This window comes from Acanthaster planci, linkage group LG04, assembly GCF_054643075.1.
Source record: "Acanthaster planci isolate LZ-2023a linkage group LG04, COTS_SCS, whole genome shotgun sequence".
NCBI classification, from domain to species: Eukaryota; Metazoa; Echinodermata; class Asteroidea; order Valvatida; family Acanthasteridae; genus Acanthaster; species Acanthaster planci.
In genome coordinates, this window is record NC_141780.1 from 16,348,753 (window position 1) to 16,373,709 (window position 24,957).

A 24,957-nucleotide genomic window follows, 5' to 3' on the forward strand; every position below is an offset into this window, starting at 1 on the left:
CACCTCTAAAACAAACTTCCTTTTTTGGTCTCCAGGCTGCCAATTACCTGAATTGGTTCATTCGTCACACGTCGCTGATCGAGACGCAGATGAACGCCATTGAAAGGATGAAGTACTACAGTGAAATCCCAACAGAAAATTACAAAGGTACAAATCAGTGTATGAGGTATGGCAAAAGAAATGTGACATGGTAGTTAGGTTAAATTTACACCTCAAGAACTACTTTCTCGATTTCCAATACCTCAGGCAGCTGACGTCAATCAGCTACCCTCAAACCATGTTATATTTGTATATTGGCATGTGATGATGGTACATACAGTGTGGCAGTACGTGCAGCACCACGTATGCCAACTCCCATTTCCGCATTGCTTTGTCACCTAGGTAAATTGCCCAAGCCTGAGTGGCCAGACCGGGGAGCAGTTTCGGTCAATAACATATCTGTGCGCTACGCCGAGAAACTGGAACCTGTACTTCAGAATATCTCTCTGGATATACAGCCGGGCCAGAAGGTATTCTTGTCTTGATTGTGTTTGCTGTAGATTCCTGAACCTTCCCATGACTCATTCACTGATATCTGTATAGAGGCTTTGCATGGTAGCCATCTTGTAGGGCAGTTATTTTGTTCTACAGGGAAACCTCCTTTGTGCATACCCTGTGGAACAAAAGCACTGGCCTGTAAGATGGCAGCTGTGCAAACCCTCCATTATGACTAGAGACTGCATTAAAGATCCAGTGCTGAAGTCACTGGAGGCCATCTTTGGAGGCCTAACGTTTAGCTCAAATAGTGATTGAGTGTCAGCTAGAGACTCAAAATCTCAATCACAATTGGGTGTCACGTCATATCATGACTGTCTGTACAGGCCATTTCATGTAGACTCAGTGACTCATATACTACCGTTTACACCAGGATATTAAAGTAACATTGCCTAATATCTTTATCCAAGCAAAACCCACAGATTATGTAGTTGCTTTTAGATACTTTCTAAATACTAGTTAAAATTGTAGAAAATTATAACGTGCTGTTCTGCATAATTGAGGCAGCTATCTTTGAAGGTTCCAAAATTGAGTTGGAGTGCTTTTCATTTGTTTGTGCATTTGCGGCAAATATAGAGATCAGTGGGTTCTTTGTGTGTGCATCATCTTTCTGGTAGTAGGGCTCTGTGAGTATTATGGGGTCCTAGTGAAATCTGTAAAAGCTCGGCTTTAGTGTCAGTTATTTCGTGGATTGTCATAACTATCAGTCACACTTTCAAATAAATCTGTCCTTTTTAACTGTCTTTCCATTCCAGATTGGTATATGTGGGCGGACGGGAAGCGGCAAGTCTTCCCTCACGCTAGCCCTGTTCAGAATCGTTGACACTTTCAAAGGTCAGTCACAATTGCAGCTCAATTACAAATTCAGAAAATGCTCAGATGTTGATCCCTCATCGGTGATTCCCACATTGTGATTCCGTCATTCAGACAGTTTCTGCAACGATGAGAGAACTGAGAATTGATTTCTTTTGAATGGAGAGTGCCTGGTGTGGGTCACAAACTGTGTATCTGATGAGTCCATCTCAAGTCTCATCGTAAGACCCACCATAATGGTTGGACAGTGGCCAAGGGATGCTTTCATCACAGTTCATTTGAATAGCATGTGAATAGCTTGTGACTTGGCTTCAGGCTGTGACAGATTTCGAATTAAGGGACTTTTGAGGACTTGGGATAGACTCAGCTGCAACCTGGGCACATGGTGTCCAAACAACACTTTTACACATGATTTTATTTGTAATGAGACACATTTCATTTTTCATAAATTTGGTTTTTTGGGGGGGGACTTTCAATATTTTACATATCTGATTCGGTCAAAATGTAATAGTCAATTGGAATGCCCGATTTGGGTTTTTTCTGTTTTTTTTCATAAATTTTTCTCAGGTAAAATATTAATTGACAATGTTGACATCGCGTCTTTACCATTGGATCATCTTCGACTGAAACTTTCCATCATTCCTCAAGACCCCATCCTGTTCAGTGGCTCCATCAGGTAAGAAATATTCAGCCCAGTTTTCCTCTGTTCAGCCACCCCGTATCTTTCTCCCATCCTATCCTACCCTTAGCCAGCCTAGGAGCTCTGCATGTACCTTTTGGCAGCATGTTTTCTGACTTTTATGTTGCCAAGCAATTTTGGATTTTTCCTTCATTGAGTAATACAGAGCATTATGGTCTGAGGTTAGATGAAGATCTCTGAATGAAATTATGTACAAAACTTAACAACATGTCCATCAGAAAAAGGTGCAAATATCAGAAATAGGAGGTCCTGATTGAAGGGATTGGCAACATGCCAATTGGCAACCGGCAACATGCTCTCCACCTGTGCCCTATAATTGTAGCCTCTGCCCATTCTATTTGCTTTGTCCCAGGTTCAACCTTGACCCTCACGGTAAATGCAGCGAGGAGGAACTGTGGACGGCACTGGACATTGCCCAGCTCAAGACAGTGGTGACTGAGCTGGACGCGGGCCTAGGTACGCTGAATTGTTGATGTGTCGGTGGCATATCCAATTTAGGGGACGTATCTGGTGTCTTGGTGTATTTAGGAAACCTGCAGTGTTGGAGTTAAGTCTTTTGAAAAGCCAATTAACCGGCAGAAGTCTTTCTTTGTTATCCTTCCTCCTTTTATTTGTAGTTGATCTTGCACAAATCTTTAGAAAAAAGAAGATTTTTGGTGACACAGGTGGCTAGTGGGTAAAAACACTTGTCTCTCTGTGGCCCAGGATTCATTCCAGACCTAAGCCGTATGCAACTAGAGTTTTGGTTGATTTTCTCCCTGTGTCCTGAGGGGTGTCCTCATTTTAACAAGTTTCCCCCCATCACAAAGATAAACACTTTCTCATGTAGATGCTGCACAGGCTTTGATGAGAATCATCACAGAAGAGGTGACACTAACGGCTGATTCTGGTGGAAGTGCACCTTCCTTGTACTTGTTTGAGAAAATTACCCAGTTTTGCTCTGTAATCCCCGTTATGGACCTACACGTGAAACCTAGGCAGACCGCCACTCTGACACACAAGCAGACGTGAGGGCAGTACACTGAATTTCCTGCTCAATAAGTATTGTCATCTTGGCGTGGTTTTAAGCCGAACACGGTGTTCCCCTCTTTGGTGACAACTTTTTTTTTTTTTTACCTTAAGACTCTCAGGTTGCCGAGGGCGGAGACAACTTCAGCATGGGGCAGCGTCAGTTGTTCTGCCTGGCCCGGGCCTTCCTCAGGAAATCCCGGATCCTCATTCTGGATGAGGCCACCGCCTCTATCGACATGGAAACGGTAAGTTGACAAAATGCCAAAGTCCCTCTTTCTCATTAAAGATACATTTCTGTAAGGTGCTAGTTTGCAACTGGATACCTGAGTACCGGACTGTGGATATTAGGGAATGAATCCAACTTTTTGGGACCGGGTACTAATAACAAACTGTACAAGTTAATGAGTGACTTATCAGACAGTAACTAAAAAGATTTTGAAAATTTTCTGTTTGGAAATTTTGAAACAAACACCAGACTACATAGAGTGCTAAACAGATTTCACACTTTTGTAGACAGGTTGTCGATAGGCATCTTGGGTATGATAGAGTTAATGGTTTGAATGCATGCTTCACATATATGCTATTTCATGTTTGGAAAAGGTTTCTTTTATGAATACCCAGGTATTCTTGTTCTACTTAAATAACGTTCTTGATTCCCGAACACCACCAATTTCTGTTGATACTTGCCAACACTGGGTCAGAAAGGTCAATCGGCCAATGAGCTTTTGCTGTAAATCAGGAGTTTACCGCACAGAAATTTATCATCTGAGATCAGCTGGCAAGCATAAAATTGTGAATGCCAGCACAGTATCCCATAGTTGACGGAGCTGTGAAATTCCAGGATTGTCCAGTGTTGGATGACAGATGAAAGACTTTTTTCCATTTCCAGGACCACATTGTACAGAAAGTCCTGGCCGAGGAGTTCAGTGACCGCACTGTTCTTGTGATAGCTGTGAGTACATCCTGAGCCGTCTAACTTGCATTTTTGGGAGGTGTCCCCAACACCTTGAGGTTTTTAAATCAGAAATTGATCTGTGTGGATGACGCCACCAAGCTTTTCTACTGGAGAAAAAAAGATACATCAACATGAGGCATGTTTCCCAGCCTTGACGATATGCTTTAGTGCATTTGTAAGGGCACGCCTAGTGGTGCGCTCCCCGGGGTAGCTTGTGCATTGGCTACAAAGCCGGGGATGGGTGTGTACCCTGTTTATTTGCAGACAGTTGGTCAAAATAAAAGCAGTGCACTCACACTCAAATTGCAGCTTCAATTTATGATTTATTATTTAAAATTCCAAAAATAAGTGCTTACCCCAATTGTAGTAGGTACAATTCCAGATTAAAATCTGGCCAATCCTATATGATTCCTAATGATCCCTGATTCTTGAGATTCCAGAGAGTTCCAAATAAATCCAGTTAAATCATGGAGGTGAAAAAGCCAGATAAATCCAGTTAAATCCCCTGCTAATGCAGAGAAATGTAATACAAGGTCAGTAACTTCCCTCTGCATAGAACTTCCAATATTACAGTGGGTAAATAGAATGTTATTACAATGTATTCACCAAATCTTAAAACATGTGTAACTCACTCAGACCGCACGTAAGATCACGTTGCCCTCTCTCACCCTGGGTTTCCGCGACACCAGTGGACCCTAGAAACGCTGCCACCAATGACAAGACGCCGCATAAACAAGTGCATTCACAGTGTGCACTAAAAGACACCATGCCCTTATCAAAAAAGGCGAATAAAATCTCTCGAAAGGAAAGTTTCAAACTCCCACACTTGCACTAACTTGTTCCAAGATAGACCGCGGACAGATCACGCCCAAAAACTGATGGTTCTGTGAGGAGGAAAGCTCCTCAAAACGCTGCAAACTTGAGCTCAGAAGTTTCTCAACTTTTGCACATAAAAACGTGGAGAGAGAGAGAGGACAAGTGTGCATGCACCAGTGGCTACCCGAAAATTCTTCTTCGTTAGCTACAAGATTAATCCTAGATTTTGTTCCTGGTAACTTGGTAATTACAATCCAAAGTCATGCTACCTTGTACAGTCATAAAGGGAAATCACATAACTCATAAACCCCTACACATTCACAGAGAATTTTGGTTGCGTCACCATGTGTTTACTGGTCGGAAAAGTTATTCTGCATTTTTATGGCCTTATGACTAGTGTTGTCTTGGAGACCATCACAGAACTTTTCACAAGACCAGACACAATACCACGCTCAAGAAGTCTCAACAACAATACCGTTACTCTTAAACCTTCCAATTGCCTAAATGCAGTACTGCAGTAACAGACAACAAGCCACATGCTAGGCACCGGCAAGTCTGCACTTGTACACTTTATTCCTTTCAAGTCGCTAAAGATCTGACATTTTGATTTGTGGCGGTTTGGAGTAAAATTTAAAGACTGTCTTTGCAAACGTCAAATCTGTGGGTGTGGATGTTTGTCCTTTTTCTCTTCCCTTAGGAGAAGCTCCCAAATTTTGTTTATTAACAAAAAAGGCCCTGTTTGTCCCATATTGTTGATGCAGCACCGTGTGACAACCATCCTAGACGCTGACCGCATCTTGGTCCTGAGCGAGGGCGGTATTGCAGAGTTCGACACACCACAGAATCTCCTTGCAAAAGAGGACAGCCAGTTTGCCGCCTTGGTCCAAAGTGCACACCACTGAAGCCCCCGGATGATGTTTTCTTTTGTTCTCAACGACACTCTGGTGCAGTTGCTTCCTAGCTACTCGCGGTAAGGTATCCTTTCATGATTTTCTCCAGCCAAACTTGCTTGATGACACCAAAGGTCACATCCACAGCTTGCGTCTATGGAGCAAAGTCTAGCAAGGATGCCAGGTTTCCAGACAAAAGGTCGATTTCAAGGTTTTTCAGGTGGAATGTTGGGCCAAGTTCAGTTAACAAGATATGCTGTAAGTCATCTTTAGTAGTCGTCTTGTGTTTCAGGCTGTGGGCAGGAATGGGAACCAGGCATCCCTGGTGTGTAATCATTCACCTTACAGCCCCCCCCCCAGTGTCGTTAATATTCATATTGGCCTTTGAATTCAATCATCATATACCCAAGCACTGACAAGAAAAAAAATTCCACAAGGTGATGTATTCCATCAGGACTTTCAGGCATCGTTTCAGTGCCGATGTTCGCCTTTCCTGTGGTTTTCAACACATCACTTGTTTGAGTCTGAAATGAAATGCGTTCTTGCCCTGCCCTCCTTTGCAGACAACGATCTTTGCCATCCAAGCTTCCCCCCCCCGACTAACCTATGGAAAAGCATACTTTTAATGTGGAGAGCAAAGACTGAAATAAAGTAGATACCTTTAGATGTGCACCATTACTCTTGCCTTAGCTTAGCTGCATGGTTCAGTAAAATACAAGGGTGTACGCTGCGTCTTTCTTATAATCTACCCTTAGGGTGTCTTGCCTTGGGAACATCAGAAAATTGGATGAAGACTTCTTTCATAAGACCAACTTCATGATAAAGTACAATATGCATTCTGTTGTCGGTGTTTATAGTGAAATACATGTATGTAGATTTTGTAGCCTTACCCAAGGTTGTCTTGGGTTGTGGTTCGGCTGGGAGACAGTGTGGTCATGTATATAGACCACTGCATACACACCGCCGTTCTGTCTCACACTTACCCCAGCAACGGTTATGTCATTGCTGTGTGATACAGCGTATAGTATGTATGACTTACGTGTTCACATCATGGCCTAAATCAGTGTCTCGGATTGTACTGGCATGTAAAGTGTCCACGAATGTATTGTACAAAACGGAAATATTTACAAGATTAGTAGAAAAGCTTTATTGGTGCTGGCTGTATTTATTAAAGTTAAACTACCTCCAAACTGAAACCAGCAGTAGCAGAAATAACAGGTGGAGAACAATCATGTTTACAGTGGTCTTTATGTCCCTTGGTCAGGTATTTAATGCAATTACATTTACTGGAAGAATTGGACTTCTTCAAAGCATGTTTATATCTTCAAGCACCCCAAAGGTGGTTTCTATTCTGTTGATGTCAGGGTTGTAGTCGAGACCATCACAAGACCAGTCACAAGTAACAGCGTGAACAATGACAAAGGAATGCTTTTGTTGCAGCTCATTTGAATAGCTTGTGCCTTGACTTCAGACTTGAGGTCTTATGTTGGTCTTGTACTGGTCTTGTGAAGGTCTTAAGTGGTTTTGACTACAACACTGGTTGATGTATTTAGCACAAGAAGAATCTTTTTGGTGCTAGATGTATAGTATATATTGAAGTCATGTGACGTCCAAACCCAAGCTAGTATTGTAGAATCTGTATAATAGGATACAGTCTTATATACCTGTAAATTATTTTGCACTGGGCATTTTGTTTATAATTTTCATATATATTTACCAACTACCGTGCTGGGTATCTTCAGGTCATTAGCTTCAACTTACATTCAGCAGAGAGAAAGTATTAGATTTCAAGGTTGGGAATGTCAAGGAATAATTGAAGTTGAATTGATCCGGTCCTAACAGAAACAAGAGAAAGTGTGTTTTTTTGTAAAGCAATGATTAGCCTTTGGTGGGCACTCCCCACATGTGCACACACAAAGGTTTGTCCATGCTGCGTGCTTGGTACTGCTCGTGTGGCCAATATTTGTATGAGGACATGGTTTTCACATGTAGACTGGGTGACCGCATGAGTGCGGTCAAAACACCTCCATCTAGCCTCTCTTCTCTTTGCCAATGAGGGTGCACTTCAGCTCAGGGCGGATACAGCCCACCAGCAGCTGTTCGCCCCAATCCATTTGGCGTTTCACACTGAAATGTTTTCTAGGTGTGCATGATCACTTCACTTTTTAACGCTCGGTTATGGGCGTGCACAAAATAGAAAGGGTTCCAATGAAAGTGACAAAATGTCCTCTGTTCTGGAATGAAAGCGTTGCCCTGAACAGCCTTTGTTTTCTTGTCTAGACACATGTGGTCTAACAATGGTCATTTTGCAACTTCTTGCGATATGAAGTGTCATTTTTTAGTGCATAAGGTGCATGTATGAATACATGCTTATACATTATATTACACATTTCGAGAATTAAGAATCAGGGACTTAAATTTCAATAAAAAGATTTTGCTTGCTACGGGTACTTGTTTGTGATTTAATACTAATCACTGAAAACTTTTTCTTGGGAAGTAACATTTTTCAGAAACACTGCCATGTAGTCTACGTATTATTTCTTGCCATGGTAAAAGGAAAATGCTGTTCAGAGCTTGTCAGTGTATATATATATATTGTAGTTCCATTCTTTGATGTAATGTATCTCGTGAGGTGTGTGTTGTCTAGCGCAAATGGTGTTTAAAAAGGGTTCGTCCTGTATGTTGACAAAAGGTTCCGTTTTCTTCAAATACACAATGCCACACTTTCTTTAGTTACACCCATCTTCACAATGTCCAGTATTGCCGTGAAAATTCTGATTCTTGTGGGTATATTTCTCCATCCAGAAGACCACCATTTGAACGAAAACCATTGCAATCCACGAACGTTTTTGGGAGTAAACCTTGTGTTACCTACGTATGGGACATAGCAGGTAAAAAATCGTGGACTTGCCCTGAACTTTTTACCCATTGAATTTATTTTGTTCAGTGCCTCAAGAGGGAATGAAGGAGTTTTGCCAAATGTTTTGCTGTACAGGAAGGGAGTGCTCGCTTAAACAGAGCACATGTGACTAATTTTGAACATGTCTTTCTGTTGAAGGAGCACACTCATTCATGGGTTGTCTGATGGAAATGGCACCACCGTCTTTAAAAGCAGAGTTGTAACAAAGTTATCTCATGTCATCACAGATCAATGCAAATCATCACAAGTTATTACAGATCATCACAAGCCAACACAAGTCAATCACAAGTCACCTCAGTTCATCACAAATAATCACAAGGCAATCACAAGTCACAACAAATCAGAAGTATATCACAAATCATCACGTCAGTTGCAAGCCATCACAACTCTAGTACCAGTTTTCAGAATTCAAACGTCTTCTTAAATCATTGCAAGTCAACTAAAGTCCCCACAGATCATCAAGAGTATCACATCACACTGTAGGCTTGATTTGATTGGAGTTGATTTTAGTTAGTGATTTGACTCATGGCTTGATCTTTGATCGAGTTGATGACAACTCTGTGTTGCCACATCTTCAACAGTGAAGTACCTTTTGCAGTTTTACTCAGGATGATGTAGTCATGTACTTTTTTGTGTGTTCAAAGAAGTTTTTTTTTAAATATCTGATCCCTGTAATGTTTGTCTTCAACCACTGCTGGAAATGTTGCGTTGTATGGAAATCATACATTATTTGGGTCATTTGTTGGAGAATCAGGGACTACATTTCACATACCGAGTACACAGAAATTGAAAATGGCAAAGTTGGACTCATTTGGAGAATTTTGCTGGGATTGTGTTAGACATGTAATAGTTTGTATTTGCCTTCAGGTGAATTGCGATCTTGCCATAATTGTAGCAGTGCTCACAAATTGTTGGCTTGGAGTAGGCCGGGTTTTATTTGCAGTGACGACGCATGGGTACTGGAGTGATCATAATTTGAATTGATTTGGAGTGAAATGAAGATGAAGAGAGTCCAACATTGTCAGTATTTGTCCCTGAAGAATCAGAGGACATGATTTGCTAGTACTGCTTTTTATGTTATTTATAATATATTATATAAGCTGCACAGAGTACGAGAGAGTATCTTACCGTAGCTCCGTCACCCAAGATGGTGGATGTAGAAATAACAATGTGCAAACCATCTACTGTTCATCGTCAAAACTACATGTACTTCCAAGTGCCTTCAACAAATGTGTGTTACATTTTATTCAGAGATTTGAGAATGTGCCAGTAATTTATAGCCCTTTTAACTAATGTAGGTTTGTATCAATTCATACTAATTTATCGTGCATATCTTCCAATGAGGCAATATTTGTATATTGACCAGTAGTGGGCCAATATTGCTGATCAAGGAGCCAGTTGTGGGAGGGATTGATTGCATGGGTACCCTGCTCGAGTGCCACTTCTGTAATCCCAATCAATGGTCACGCCAGCTGTTCGCACAGTCATCAGACACGCCAGAGGGATGGCGATTATTACTGACCATTTGGAGAAGCACCATAAGCAGTGAATGTCACAGAACATTGGTGGGATTACGCGGTCTCATAACTGAGAAATTGGGTAACATGGTTCTTGGGTCGGTAATAGTTTTGATGTACATGTAGGCATTCAGTTTGTGTACAATAGCAAATCAACCCCTCAGCTTATTTCACATTTAATTATATTTGGTATTTTTGGTTGCTACATAATGCAAAGATGAGTTGTCAGAAATGTTTACATGTGTTTACATTGTCTTTCCTCGGTAACTTGGATAGTGTGTGGTAACAACACAATCACCTGCTATGTATGAATCAAGTCAGTTCATCATGTTCATGATGCAAGGTTCTATACTTGTAAATAACAGATCAGTTGCTATTATGATCTGTCACAAGAAATTTCTCTTGCAGCCTGAACTGTGCACTCAACACAAGAAAAGGCTTAAGGGCAACTGGGAAATGTTTAAAACTGGACAATTTTTAGGAGTAAGAATGATACGTGTAAGATGCTGTAAGGCAAACCCTCTCTCGATGAGTAATTTATAATTTATGAATAAGTGGGACTTTATTAGCACTATTAAACCCCTGCGGCACGTACCGGTAAACAATTAAAGAAATATTAAAATTTGAAGACCGAGGTTTGTTCTGGTCAAAGATCTGATTTTGTGTAGAGATTATACATGTACAGGTGTATACTTAAAATTTAAAAAGCGGAAGCTTTTATAGTTGATGTAACTACTGACTTACAAGACACGGACGCAGATTTCCCATTTACTGGGCTTTTATTTACAGCCATATGCCTCCTGATTTCAACTCACAAGATTTCGTTGTTTTCAAATGAATTACTAAGTAATTTTCCCTTTCAAAAGGAATCAATACAGTCATATCTACCATAAAGTACTGTCAACACTGTGGCTCTTACCACTTTTAAGATGAGACGAAATCAGAGAAAGAAAGCATTCAAATCATACAAATTACAGCCAGACAGAAATAGCTATTCATTAAGAGATGTACATGTGTACATGTACGCAGAGCAATCAGCTTTTTCTTCACGTCGCAAAAAGTCAGAATGGGAGGTCCGAAAGGGATTTTCTGAAGAGCTGAAAGTGAGAATACAACATGTCTGTGCATTGATTCTGATGCATAGTGAGGGGTGTGTAGTGTCACACAGCAAAATGCATACAACCAACAAATTTAGGTTCACCAAAAATAATTATTACCTTTTTTCAAAGCTACATGTTCATTGGTGCATAACAGTTGAAGTGCACAAAGGAATACATGCTTCATTTTACACAAAACCTTAAAATGTTACCCTAAGGCACAAACAATGTTTTATATATACTTCACAGGTACAATAGTGTATTTGTCAGTATAGACTTATTACTCAAATACGGGTTTGCATGATCAACTTTCTAGACAAACAATATTAATGTGCAAATCATTTTATATAGTATAAGTCCCCCTCACAAGCCCTGGTATATACATGTATCTCAGAATTATACTCTATTCAATGCAACTTTTGAAAATATACAGCATTTACGAGACTTCTCCCTGCTCAGTGTCACATAAATTTACAGTTTATCTTACAAGTCTGTAAAAAGCTTTCCAATCAGAACTGACATCTCTTTATGAAAATATAGAATCTTGAGATTGACATCTGTTCCTTTTTGGCACAACGCATGTAAGTCACGCATGTAAATCTACACCATAGATGGATGTGTCTTTCATTGGGATTCCACATAAATTACAGGGTAGGAAAAGCTAGGTTTGTCGAAAAATACCGACATCTCAATTCAAATCTTTCAAAATTGTTTGATGCAACTTGTACACAGCTTTTTCCCATTTTTAAACTAAAAGATAATGCCTGATTCCTACTGCAGTTTTATCTGCACGTACTGGAATCTGTGTGTTTAGATCAATATTAAAATCAAGCTCAAAAGTAAGAGGGCTTGAAGTTTAGGTCTTGAGACAATCTATCTAGAAGGAATACACAAAAACGAAATACATGTACCCAAGAATGGTACTATGAAGGCTGGCTTTCACAGTAAAAGGCGCTGTTTACATCACCCTGCCTGTAAAACAGGACGTGAAGTGATTATGGTTGCTTGATCACATCGCACGAACAATACAAATTCCTAGACTTCCACACAGTCTTTATTATGCCTGCAAGTACTTGGCTGGAAAGTTTTGCCGACAGAAAGAAGGACTGATCTTTATTATCAGTTGCTTGGTGGAAGGGCGAAAACCCGAGACTATTCAGGCATGGAGACTTTCCAGAAAACCATGAGTAACCTTTCCCTGTTTTTCTCATTTTTTACGTATATTGTAGTGCAAACTGACAACCGAATTTGTGTGCTTTGGACTGATGCAGAGAGCATGTGCAATATTTAGTTTCCAACTTAAATCTACATGTACTTGCAGTGTGGCCCACTCTACATGTACACACCCAGCAGCAATTTTATGACCGGTTTATAGCGTGAATGAAACAATAAAACCTGTGGTAAGTTGCGGCAAAAGTTCAAGGAATGGTTTGACCAGAACCTAATTGCGTTCGTCCGTGTATAAAGGCACTTTAAAGAGAAATGCACTTGTTCATGTACATGCAATACAACGGTAACTGTCACCTCGATGCTTTATTTAATACCAAATAGAATCTCCCCCCCCATATGAGTGAAGACCCAATGGCAGTCTTTGAATTACACATATGGATTCAAAACGATTACAAAAACCTCTCCTGCAATAATTCCTTGAAAAATGTACCACTAAAAAGTTTGCGATATCAAAGGCGGATGTTCAAGTTAAGTTTAGCACATGCACAATGCATACCGGTTTGCACTTGAACACACTGATATCAGTCTGGGTGGTACAGGGTGTTATATGTACATGTGGGTCCAAGGTCCGAGTGCACCCACATAACCAGATATGCAAATAACACTGAAAACGGAACACAGGTGATACCTACACCTGTATACAGGTTTGCAGTCTTGTATAAATATACGATACTCGTCCAGTAAATCAAGATTTGGCACTACATGCATCATTTGTACATACATGTACATGTACATCTGTCACATATTTGTTAAGTACACAGTACACGAGTGTGCACAATAAAGAAAAACAAATCTGGTCTCATGAGTCAGTGTGCGACATCTGGGCGTGTCACCGTCCCACATTCTGCACTGCGACTGATAATTGATCTGTGTGGCAAACAGATTTGGGGAGATGTTGGCATTTTTATCGCTATCAAATTGGCCGGTGTGATTACGTGAGCGCCCGGTTTAATTATATGAGGAATAGGATTGCACTGCCATTCGATCAGGCAATTACCTGGATGTGCTGAAGAACAGGCAAATGATTTGAACCAAAAATCTGATGACATTGCTTTGCCATTCCCCAATTCAACTGTATCAAATCAGTCAAAACTTGGGTCATTATAACAAAATTTTCACAACCCTGTCCACTTTGACCACGCATTGATGATAAAAAGTCCCTCTTCAATTAATTTGAGAATGAAAATTGAACCTTAATCTCTTGAGAATTTTTGCCTGGAACCTTTACAAAACCACCTCTGATTAGGAACACTGTGGCATAATATTGTTGTCTACCAAATCTTTCATGACCGGAATAATTTGAAAGATCTATAAGGTCAAGGTACTCAACTTTTAAATGGTCTCTCTAATCTTTGCCTCATGAAGGGACTTTTTTTCGCTTAACTAAAACAGCCAATCGTAATGCTTGACTGCATGTACTTAGTTGACTTCAGGAGGAATTCCATTTCCACATTTAAGCATGAGTGCAACATACTTGAACTTGTACAATTAAAGAATAAAAAATTCTACATGTGAAAGTAAAGTTACTTTACACAAATTTGGTCATTAAAAGTGAATTCTCTCCTCTAGGTGGCCAGCCCTAGAATTTAATGTATGCAGTAGATGCGTGTGTTAACATTACCCGAAAACAATAAAATGTGGAAAAAAAACGGAGCCTACAGTGTATGTACATTTTTTGTATAAAAAAGTGTCTTAAAACTATGGATAAATTGAACAAATTAAGTAACTCTAGCGCAAGGAATTTAAATACATGTATAGGAAAATGAAGACCAATTGTCAGAATGAACAGGTTTCAGAAGTTGGGTTAAATTTTCTGTACATGTCAGAAGAAGCTTGTTCACATTTTTTCAACTGAACATTCAAATTTATGGACCAAAACTTTTTATCATTAACACTTGATGTGCAAGCTATAAAAAAGCCTACTTAAAAACTTGTGTTTTTCCCACAACCAGTCAAATTAAAGTTTCACAGAATAAATGTATGTACATATGCTGTACAGATATTCAGCCTTCGTTTTTTTCCTTAAACGATTATGATTATTGTACACACTGATTCCCCTCCATGCCAATGCCAGGCGGCATTAAAAAGATGTCTGCTTCAAACCCCGTTGTACAGTAGATGCAGGACGTGTTTTGGTTCACTGCTAAAGTCCTCTCTTGAGGTTAGTTGTTACTACAGCAATCAGGTTTTACCTATTTGTATGTTTATTTCGTCAATTTTTGTGAGAAAACTATCCTTTACACATTACTCTGGATTCCTTGCTGAAACCATTGCTTACAGGCATGGTTAATGGTGGAATAATGTCTCAGTATTAAGGATAACAACATGTACGTGTTGAGTTTACATACAGGCACACACCGGCATTGTCAATGTGTATGAACTGAACACATTCCAAGCATCAGGGCAGGTTGAATGGATGGCTGACAAAGGCTTTGTCTAAAAGTTGTGGCTGTGGCTGGAAATAACATGTGCACCTTAAGAAGCCACGTACTGGCTAGCAGCTTATAGATGTGTGCTACATTAGGCCATAGCCAGCTGATTTGGACATGCCTTACACTTGCTCATCAAAGCATTCCATTCTTAGAATAGAATGAGAATATACAGGTGCAACAGTTTATTCAGTGAAGTTTGCAATGCTTTTAAAGGTCATCGAGTACCTGTAGTAGTTTATATGATAAATTTATAAATTGGTTGCACAACTGATGTGCTTTTGTGCAACGTTCTTGCCCGGGAATATTACCCTGACTTACAGGACAACGTCGTGCACGTGCTTGCCCGATTTACTGGACTTGCTGGATTTGCCCGACTTGCTTGAGATGCCGCTGCGCGTGCTGCCTGCCTCATCGTCGCCCTCGGCCCCACCTGTCGCGCTGCTGGAGGCGCGGCTCCGCTCCCGGCGTGGTACAACACTCGAGTACAGGGGATCAGACCCGTCCGTCCCCCGTCGGTTGACCGAGCTGCCCCCGTTGGACCGGCTGGCATCCCTGTCCGAGGCAGTGGTACCACTGTGGTTGCTGCGCCGGTCCAGGGAGCCGGCTGTTCCGTTCTGGCGGTTTGTGGATGGGTAGCCAGTCTCACCTGATGCAGTCGGGTAGCCACTGACTGATGACTTCTTTTTGCCATTGGAGAAGTTCCCTGTATAAAATCACCAGGATATAAGAGACATCATTAAAAAAAAAATCAACACTGTAGAAACTTTCAGGAAAGAGAGATGTGACCAATTTAATTGTTGCAAACCCCAGAAATCATTCACCGACCCCCTAAGAATCCTGGTGGTGCCCATGCATACAGGTCCAACATTCACAGGTGAACTTAAAATTTTCCCACATGCCCAGGGGAGACTTCGATCATTACTGCATGCTGAATACAGGCTGTTATCCTTGATGGCACACATGCATTAATTGGCAATTAAGTTCCAGCACTCCACTCTACTGGGTCGAAGCAGCTTACACCCTGCCCGCAAGTGTGGTAGTACGGCAAAGCTTTTCAGGGAGACATTTCAGAGGCTTGGTACCATACATGTACAATGTCCATGTATCAGTAAATGGATGTTTTTATTGTTTGTGGCAGCTCTTTATGTGACAAGGGCTCAAAATGATGCATAATGTCAGGAGGAAGGTCCTCACATTTGATGCTACCGAGCCTCTCATGTGAATCCTAATTTTTTACAGGACCATGAAATAATGCATCAAAGATATTCTGCTTTTACATGTAATTTTCATATTCAAGTAATGATCATCTTGCCCTCAATAATGTTAGAATGACTTTTCCATTACTGTGTTGCATGCCATGTTGTATATTGTTACATGCACATTGCACTTGTATAATACATGCAGTCAAAGTTACATTGTACATCTAATACTGAATGTCTGTTTTTACATTTTCTCAAGGAATTTTTCTTAAACTATTTCAAGTTTTACATTGTTTGAAATTCAGTGTCACAGAGACAACAACTTGAAGTTCGTTTTATATCTGACATTTTTGAGTTGTTCACACACAGGATGTAGGATTTACATCATGCAAGTGATTGCTATTTCAAAAGTAAATTTTTAACAACTCCATTTACTGCATGTAATACTTTTTTTCCGCCTACGTGGAAAAACATTGGCCCTAACACTAACACAAACAATGCTCTTCTCTGTCCCGGCAGCTGTGACGAATGACCATGGAGGCCCAAGTTGATGTTTTTGAGTAATTTGCATTTCAATTCAGGCTCTGCCCAGATATATGGCAATATAACAAAGGGCCAGTGAGTAATGGCGATCGCAATTAAGGTCATCACGTTTTTTGGGGGGGCGGAGAAAAATTGTATTGCAGTATGTCAATTATTCAACACGTTTCAAGGTTTTTTGGGCTAAGGTTCAATAACAGGGACTTGAGTCCATTTAGTTTCATGTTGAGAATATTTGGAGCTTGGTTTCTGAATTGCATAGTGTTATATCGGAGTCATTAATCATAATAAATCAACATATTCAACATGAATAATGAAAACTAATGTGATCAAAGTTTACACTGATCGATGTCTCTCCAACTTCTATTCACACATTACATGTACGTTGTACATGGATACGCATATTGCTTTGTCATACATTTAGTGGCATTTTCTGCTTAAGTCATTAACAAAACATTCTACTTCTACAAACACTCTCACTATGAGTGAATCTACAATCCGTAGACTTTTAAACCTTCCCCTTACAAATAGCTGGAACGAATACAGGTGGATTTCCTAGACTTACACACTATCCAAATGTGTTTACACCATTTCACAATTCAGTTTGTCCCCACCAAGCCCTATACATTCTCTGAAAAGTTTGACAGGGTTCCCACAGATATCTGAAATCAATTCCATGACTTTCCAGGACTATTAATAATATGGCGTTGTTCATGTCAATTAACACTATTTTGCAGAGAAAGTTGTTTGGTATTGTGAACGGGATACTGCCATAGCCACTTTTATATACTGACAAAAATATTTTAAAGCCAGTAAATTAATCACTATTCCTTTATGTCAAAAGTGACCCATCAAATAAAACCTGGGCATGATTTGAATTTCCATGACTGCTATTCTTTTGCTCCTCTGACAAAAGGATTCCATACATGTACAGTAGGAGGATTAGCATTTCCCCCTAATTTTCCATGGCTTTTTCCCTGACTTTCCAGGACAACTTTCTACCCAAGATTTTCAGGATATTCCACGACCACAGGAATCCTGGTTTAAAAGCTTACATATTTTCAACCACATCAATACATGTACATGGACAATGTGCAGTACAACGGCCCATATCACTGCGGTGTGCCCATGTATTCAAATTTTGTACCGTAGTTTACGGAGCAGCAACTGCACATCTTTATCACCGATCTAAGCCAAACCAACTACTGGTATTTTTCATTCTTCTCCCATCCTCTTTGCTGTGCAAATAACAAGCACGATGCCAGCAATTTATTTAAGAATTCCTGAAATGCCGCCGATGACAAGCTGCAAACGTACTATACATGTACGTGTACATACACTGTATCTGCAAATAAGCGTGACTGTCTTTTCCTACACCATTTCTGGTCCATCACACTTGGTCTGTTTGCAGTAAGAACCATAGATAATTTATGAATATTGGCATGTTGATAGTAGGCCGGGTCACACAAAAGGATGAGTTTCTAAAGCAGAGCCACGACCGGAACCGACAGACCCGATGCAATGCGGGGAGATTCATTTTACCGCAGAACTGCATAGCAGTAGCAATTGTGTGTTGACAGCAAATTCTTTTCCCAAGTTCACTGCCCTTGGTGTGGCAAATACAATTTTTCTCAGACTGAAAAGAATGCCTGGAATACTTCTGTTATGAGCACCTGTACGATTAGACTTGGTTTTTTTTACCAGTGTGTCCATATAATCTTCAATGACAGAACCAGGTGGGCGCCAAGCATTGGCTCCATGACATTGAAGCTCTTTTAGAATAGAGGTTTTTCTTATGTATTTCTTCAATTTTGGGGGTTTTGTACATGCAATGTCAACAGTTAATCAACAGCCCTCCTAAATGCAGGAGAAAGAGACTCTGAACTGTTAGCTTACCATTTTTGGACCCCCTAAATTTTATTGACCACATACCAGAAACTGCAACGTCACTTTCACCAGTGTTATAACAATTGAAATACATATACATGTAACACAGGGAGTTACTCTATGGGAGACAAGTTACAAAGGAGAAACTGCAGGGAAAACTTTGAGATTTGTTGTTTCAAAGTACATGTTCATTTCTTAATAAGAAACATATACATGCGCAAAAGCTTCATGAATGATGGGAGACTTTGAGACGCTCATAGATCAGTGGTGTGGCAAAATATTGGTTCTTTATGACAGTTCTGGACATGCATGGCAGTTCTGAGCATGAAAACAAGTGTCATGAGTGTGGAAAAGGACCGGTTTGTCTGCCGCCACCAAGCGTCTCAAAGTCTCTGATGACAGAAGTTTCCTGAGTGATCACCTGTCAACCCATCAGAGAAAAGCCTTGTTTTTATTCAGTGTGAAGGCAATTTTTTTTTCATCGCATATGAAATACCAACACCGCAAATGTGCACAAGTTAAATGCATTCAGTAAGTCTTGCCATGCTCTGTGACACATCAAAATTGCATTTGTGTTGACGCCAAGTGTGATCTATGTCTAGCTGGCCGTACAACTTAAATGGTCTTGATCACCCATACGGTACCTTTGGAGGCTGGATAGTAGTCAGAGAACTGCATATCTGTGGCCAGCTTCTCCTGCTTACTGGCCAGGATGAAGGCCAAGACGCCCAGCACGATGGCGTCAAAGATCGCGACGATGGCCAGATAGAAGACCCAGCGCAGCTGACACTTGCCAGCATTACCGTAGGATACGTCGGGCCCGCAGATGGTGACAAACGCGGCGAGTTGAGACCAACTGGCCGGGTATATGAGGATGCCAATCAAGAGAAACAACCCTATTGGAAACAAAAAAATGCACAGAAAAATAATAAAAACTGTATCATTCAACTTATGATCATTTGATACCAAGTACTTCAAGTACACATACCTACTGATGGCGTTCACTTTATCATCTTTTGGTCACTTTCTTATTTTTTAATTTTCTGTGTTATGAGATTTTTATGGAATTATTTCAAACATACATGCATTATAGGAGTAAACTTCAAAATTACACGTGCATGTCCAATGTAAGACTTAGATGCTCTATATACATGTATGATGCGTGCTACTAGAAAGACCCAAATCAAAAACCATAGGTTTTTGTTATACATGTAAAACTGTTGTATTAAACAAGTTCAATTCTTTTGTGGTTTCAAGGTTACCTCCTAACAGTTTGAAAATGTATAAATGATTAATTCTTAACTCTCACCCCTGAACTTGAATGAGAATTAACTTTCATCTGAAGTGTCAAAACGACATTTTACTCTTTTAACTTAATGTTTTCGGGGGGGGGGTTAAATATAATATTCATTGGTATAGTGCATGACTTTCACAGTTGTGAGAGACTGTCAAGTCCCAATTGTCGAGAAAGTAATACTAAGTCCTTGTTTCTTTGTAAGCTAATCTAATGAAAAGGGTTCATTTTATTTCATTGCACAACAATGCAAAACGACCTGAACTATGTTAATTCAACAAGTCCGTGCCCCTTGAAACAACAAAACAGTGGTCGGTCACAAAATATTCAAGAATAGCAAAGCTGCTGGGGCATAGACACAACACACTTTTCACTAAGGGCATCACCTACAAAGCACTGGCTATCTTTATCTTGGGAAGTTTACTTGATGCGTAAATACCATAGCCCATAAGCTGTTTGCTGGTGGCTATTAACAATGCATTGTTTCCAAGGCATGGGATTGTCCTGGTGTAGAATTTCCCAAGACACAATGGTAACACAAGCAGACAATGCAAATGAAAGTGACCTTCACCAGTCAGGCTATAGACATGTCCATGTACTGTACACACGCACACAATCATACATGTACATGTACATCCTGTACATACAATGTATGTAATTCCAAGTCTACATGATATCCATTTTTGGTGTTTTATAACATGCTTCACTTTTTTTTAGTCTGACTAAGATTTTTTTCTCAGCTCATTTCAATACCATGGGTAAATGGGTCCAGTGCATTGTAAGTAATACTTCTTTTAATTTAATGTCCCTCTAATTCCAGTGGGTAGAAAATTTTTGACCGAGGTTCAACATCCTACATGTACACACTTTCTTTTCTACATGGTTTTTTTTTGGGGGGGGAGGCTATGTGCCATCATCCTACTCATTCATTCAACTTTACTTTGATTTCATATAGTGCTGCCAAATGCTCTAGGCCCATGTACATGTACGCAACACAAAACCATATTAACCTGTGCCAAATCCTCATTTCCAAAAGATTTGGTAAGCAGGTACAACTCTGCCATGTCTTTCATTTGCAAGGGGTTTTGTGCCTTTTACATAGAGTTACCAAGAATGTACCACTAATTGTCTGCTGAGAGGAGGGTTTAGGATTCATGAATGATTCCGGCAAAACAAGGCCAAACAATTACTGGACAGTTTCAGGTTGAAATGGAATAGCATCCTTTCAACCAACAACTTGAACAAGCACTGTCAGAAAACTGAGATCCTGTGAATTGCATTTGTTTCCAAAGCAAGCCACATGATGGCCCTCGTGACAAAGTCTCGGTCTTGAAGTCCCATTTTCATATGGCACTCAGAAAGTTGACTTTTCCCACATGCTCAATGGTACTAGGGTCGAAGGGTTACAGGTTTCGATGTCACTAAGTTTACACTTACTGCTTTCAATATCCCAGTTCAAATTTGAAACATCACTTGACCTTTCAGATCTCCTTAACTTTTATAAACTTTGTCAAATAAAGCTTAGTTTCAATTTGAAATTCATGTACATGTACATGTATGTACATGTATATCCAATCTGCTGTCCTGCACCATTACATGCAGATAACAGCTTACTTGAAGGTTGATATTAAACAGGGTTTGATATGAAACTTATACACGTTAACCTGTATGTTATTGGCCAAAGGTCAATAATGCATAAATTAATATCAGGCCAAGGGTCAACAGACATTGGTATTGTCACATAAACTTTAATACCCTCTCAATACTTGAACATGCAATTGTGCACAGAGTATTGAAATCAACTCATCCCAAAGGTCAATACCATGAAATGAGAAAATGCAGGTACATGCACTTGTTTAATTGCTTTTGGTAATTTGGTGTCCATTGACGATCAATTTTGACAGGGCAGGGAAAAGGGTCATGCCCTCCCCTAAAAAAAGGAGCATGGACTTTTTGAACAAAAAAATATGAAGAAACAGCCTCCACAGGCAGCTGTATGGTGTATTTTATTTCTCTTCCTTACAAAAGGGTGATAAAAGCTTCCAAGTCTAGCCAAATCCTTCAACATGTCCCTAGTTAAAAGGTTACGCGCAAATAAAATAGTTTTCAAAATCTAATGGTTTGCACCCCCCAAGAAACAACGCTGCCCTTCCCCTAACATTTAGTTCTCGGTTACGCCCTTAGACAGGAGTACCAAACAGGTTTTTGTCTGGAACCAGAAAATCAGACCAGAGAAGACTTAAACATACCTGAAATTAGCTCAACATGTTACATGAAAATGCCTAAACTCATGTTTTTTGCCTAAAAATTGGCATTCCTGAAAGTTCCTGCCAGGAGCAATCATTCATTATCTGTTCTTTAATAGATTTTAGAATCCAAGTGGGGCCAAGCCAAAACACTATCAGGGAGACCATATCAAAATAACCCACACCTACATGTGTGGCACAACCATTACATTTTGTTCAGTTTGGTTTCTGGGTTGACTGTAACTTTTACCAAAAAATTTTATGCGAGGATGAGATTGCGTCAAGGCATATTACCATATGCCTTGACGCGATCTCATCCTTATTACCATATTATCATATTATTACCATAATCAGAATTGGCTTTCTGAGGTTTTTATGGGTAATTACAGGATGTTTGAACAGGTGATTGCATATTTGCCAGTAAGATCAATTGTTATGTTGGCTTATTTTGTTGGTTTTGTTGTTACATGTATTTGTGAGCTGATTACTGTTTGATTATTGTCTCTTCCTCCTGTTTTGAAAGTTTAATTTGATTCTGTTTATTTCTCTTGACTAAATAAATAATTTATACAAACTGGTACTTTTAGTTTCAATTTGTTACTCCCTGATGTTATTTGGGTCAAAGAAAAGGCAATAATTCCAAACATTAATACCACTAATTTTCCCTGCAGTGACCTATCAGACATCTGAAAGCAATATAAAAAATGTCGTAAAAAGTCTAATTTAGCAGTGAAGCTGTTGTGGTAATGTATTCACTCAGAAAATGCTTAGAAAACTTCAGACCAAAGGTGGGTGCACAGGATGTCAAGTACATAGCATCTGAATATGAAATTCTTTTCCAAATGAATAATAATGGTTTCATACACAAATCTAGACATTATCTGACACCCTGCAGGCTGTGTTTAAAATTCCAATCCAAGTGTTTTCTTAACCATTGCTTTCATACTTTCGCTGCTTCAGTGGACTTTTTAGGACATGTTAATTACTGTTTTCTTTCAGCATGACTGTTACTACAGGGAGAAATTAATGATGTCCTCCCCAAATATTAAACTTTATAACAAACCTGTCGCTAACTGTAGTGCTCCGCATATTTTAAACACGGTGGCCGTGCTGGGCTTCTTGCAAAGAAACAGCAGCATGCAGAGGATGGACAGGAGCAGGAAAGCCACCGCCACCGCCACGAAGATGGTGGCCACAAACATGGTGACGGGGATGACCTGGGTGGCCTGCGACACGTCGAGCAGCGCGTTCTGGCACACCAGCTGACCGGCTAGGTTGAAGCTGACGCAGTACCGGTACAGGCCGAAGTAGCCGATGCCCGTGGCGTCGGGCCCGTCGCCCAGCCAGTACGGCTGGACCAGCACCACGCACATGATGATGGCGAAGCAGAAGGTGAAGAGGGCCCAGGCGATAGCGATGGCCCGGGCATTCCGGATGTAGTTCGTGTGGTAATAGTAGGCGTATGTGTCCTCCTTAGAAGAGTTGCCCATTTTGAGTGTTTTAACGGTCTGATTTCCTCAGTTTTAGATCGCCTGAGTGCTTCTACCAGGCCGTCTGAATCCCGTTCGCTAAATCCTCGTTACCTGTCGTTTCGAGTTACACACTTCATCCAACCTTACGCATCGCAATTTTGTCCAGTTTGACCATAAAATATGTACAAATCTGTACATCTCTAATACATGAATATCAAAGTGTCAACGTCAGTCAACGAAGGCCAAAAAATGCTGCGTGAGTTCTACGGCGTTCTGCTCGTACAAAATGGTATGTCTGAACAATGGAGGTGCAGGTGTGTTGAACCGTGACCCGGGTGCGGTCACATCAAAGCAGCGTCTTAGGAGTGCGCCCTCTACGCACCTGTCGCCGTCAACTGTAATTGATGGACGATTAGGCTGATTGAAAATAACACATGATTTTTTAAGATGTGTTTGATATCACCTGGTACACGTAGTTCAAAATACTGCCTAAGAATGTCCCTGCTTGTACAGAATTCACTGCAATGTTGGGAAATATAAGAACCCTACAGTGGCATGGTGACCATCTGAATCGGTGAAGTTATGTTTGGCATTGGTGATGAATTATCAAGAAGTTAGTGATAGTTTTTAACCTGAAAACCGCCAGATTCTTTCTGCCATTACGGACGCGGGAAGAGGACAGAATGGCTTGCGACATATTTGTCATGTTGTAAACGCTGTTTGACAGCCAGAAATAATAACAATGATTATATATTCCAAAATTGATGAAATGGCATCAGAAAAAAATGTTTGGTTAAAATGTGTTATATGATGAGGATTTTTGCTTGATTGGTGGATATGCAAAAAAAATGGTTAGACAATAAATAGTCTGTGCAATAGATTATTTCTGACAGTGAGAGTGTGAAACAATGTATTCTAAGTTCTGAATGGCAACATTCACTAGGCTGCAACATTTTTATGTCATTTATTTACTTTCAATGCGTACAGGCAACTTTTATAGGCACAATATAAAACTAGAACATGCAAAAGAAGAGAATGAAACAGTGCACACCAGAGTTTTCTGATACTTAAAAAACCGAACATGAACCATACTGTACATCTGCATGAACGAAGTGAGGGCGCTATTTGAAGTGTGTAAATTAACGATTCGAGTAAACACGACAAATTTCACCAAAACCAAAAAGCGCTCTCTTTTATTGTTTGAGCCATGCCTCAAACAATGCAAAAAAAGCCGTTATCTCTTGCATGTGAATTCAGATACCTCCGGGTTTTTTTTCTTTTGGACAGACGTTTATTTAATGTTGTTCATACCACGGCTACAGAGTAGAAGATGAAATAAATTTTACAATAGTTTGCCTCAGAATGCATAATGTCAAGCAGAAAGATAAAGCACACGTTAAAGAG

At 40.1% G+C, this 24,957-nt stretch overlaps 2 protein-coding genes across 5 annotated transcripts in view; one reads left to right on the forward strand and one right to left on the reverse strand.

Annotated features, from left to right (window-relative positions):
* Window positions 1-10,784, forward strand: part of LOC110973995 (ATP-binding cassette sub-family C member 8-like) — a 32,848-nt gene extending 22,064 nt beyond the window's left edge. For all 4 annotated transcript variants that reach the window (XM_022225275.2, XM_087135656.1, XM_022225274.2 and 1 more), the window contains 8 exons: window positions 36-147; window positions 382-509; window positions 1,290-1,368; window positions 1,915-2,023; window positions 2,400-2,503; window positions 3,170-3,303; window positions 3,948-4,010; window positions 5,591-10,784. In XM_022225275.2, the coding sequence (XP_022080967.2) occupies window positions 36-147; window positions 382-509; window positions 1,290-1,368; window positions 1,915-2,023; window positions 2,400-2,503; window positions 3,170-3,303; window positions 3,948-4,010; window positions 5,591-5,731 (870 nt within the window). In that variant the 3' untranslated portion in view covers window positions 5,732-10,784. The remainder of the gene's footprint in view (window positions 1-35; window positions 148-381; window positions 510-1,289; window positions 1,369-1,914; window positions 2,024-2,399; window positions 2,504-3,169; window positions 3,304-3,947; window positions 4,011-5,590) is intronic.
* A 128-nt stretch (window positions 10,785-10,912) lies between these two features.
* Window positions 10,913-23,859, reverse strand: LOC110973996 (LHFPL tetraspan subfamily member 5 protein-like). The gene is made up of 3 exons (XM_022225276.2): window positions 23,145-23,859; window positions 19,186-19,437; window positions 10,913-15,618 (listed from the first exon to the last, which is right to left on the reverse strand). The coding sequence occupies exons 1-3, from the start codon at window positions 23,569-23,571 to the stop codon at window positions 15,230-15,232; spliced, it is 1,068 nt and encodes a 355-aa protein (XP_022080968.1). The 5' UTR covers window positions 23,572-23,859; the 3' UTR covers window positions 10,913-15,229.
* Between the last annotated feature and the right edge of the window lie 1,098 nt (window positions 23,860-24,957).

What these genes read in the sequence shown, in the direction of transcription:
- LOC110973996 (XM_022225276.2), bottom strand. Translation starts at nt 23,571, where the DNA reads ATGGGCAACTCTTCTAAGGAGGACACATACGCCTACTATTACCACACG. An exon ending in AGCACTACAGTTAGCGACAG is followed by an intron (nt 19,438 to 23,144) that starts GTTTGTTATAAA and finishes TGTTTCCAATAG; the next exon opens with GGTTGTTTCTCTTGATTGGC. An exon ending in CTACTATCCAGCCTCCAAAG is followed by an intron (nt 15,619 to 19,185) that starts GTACCGTATGGG and finishes GATTTTATACAG; the next exon opens with GGAACTTCTCCAATGGCAAA.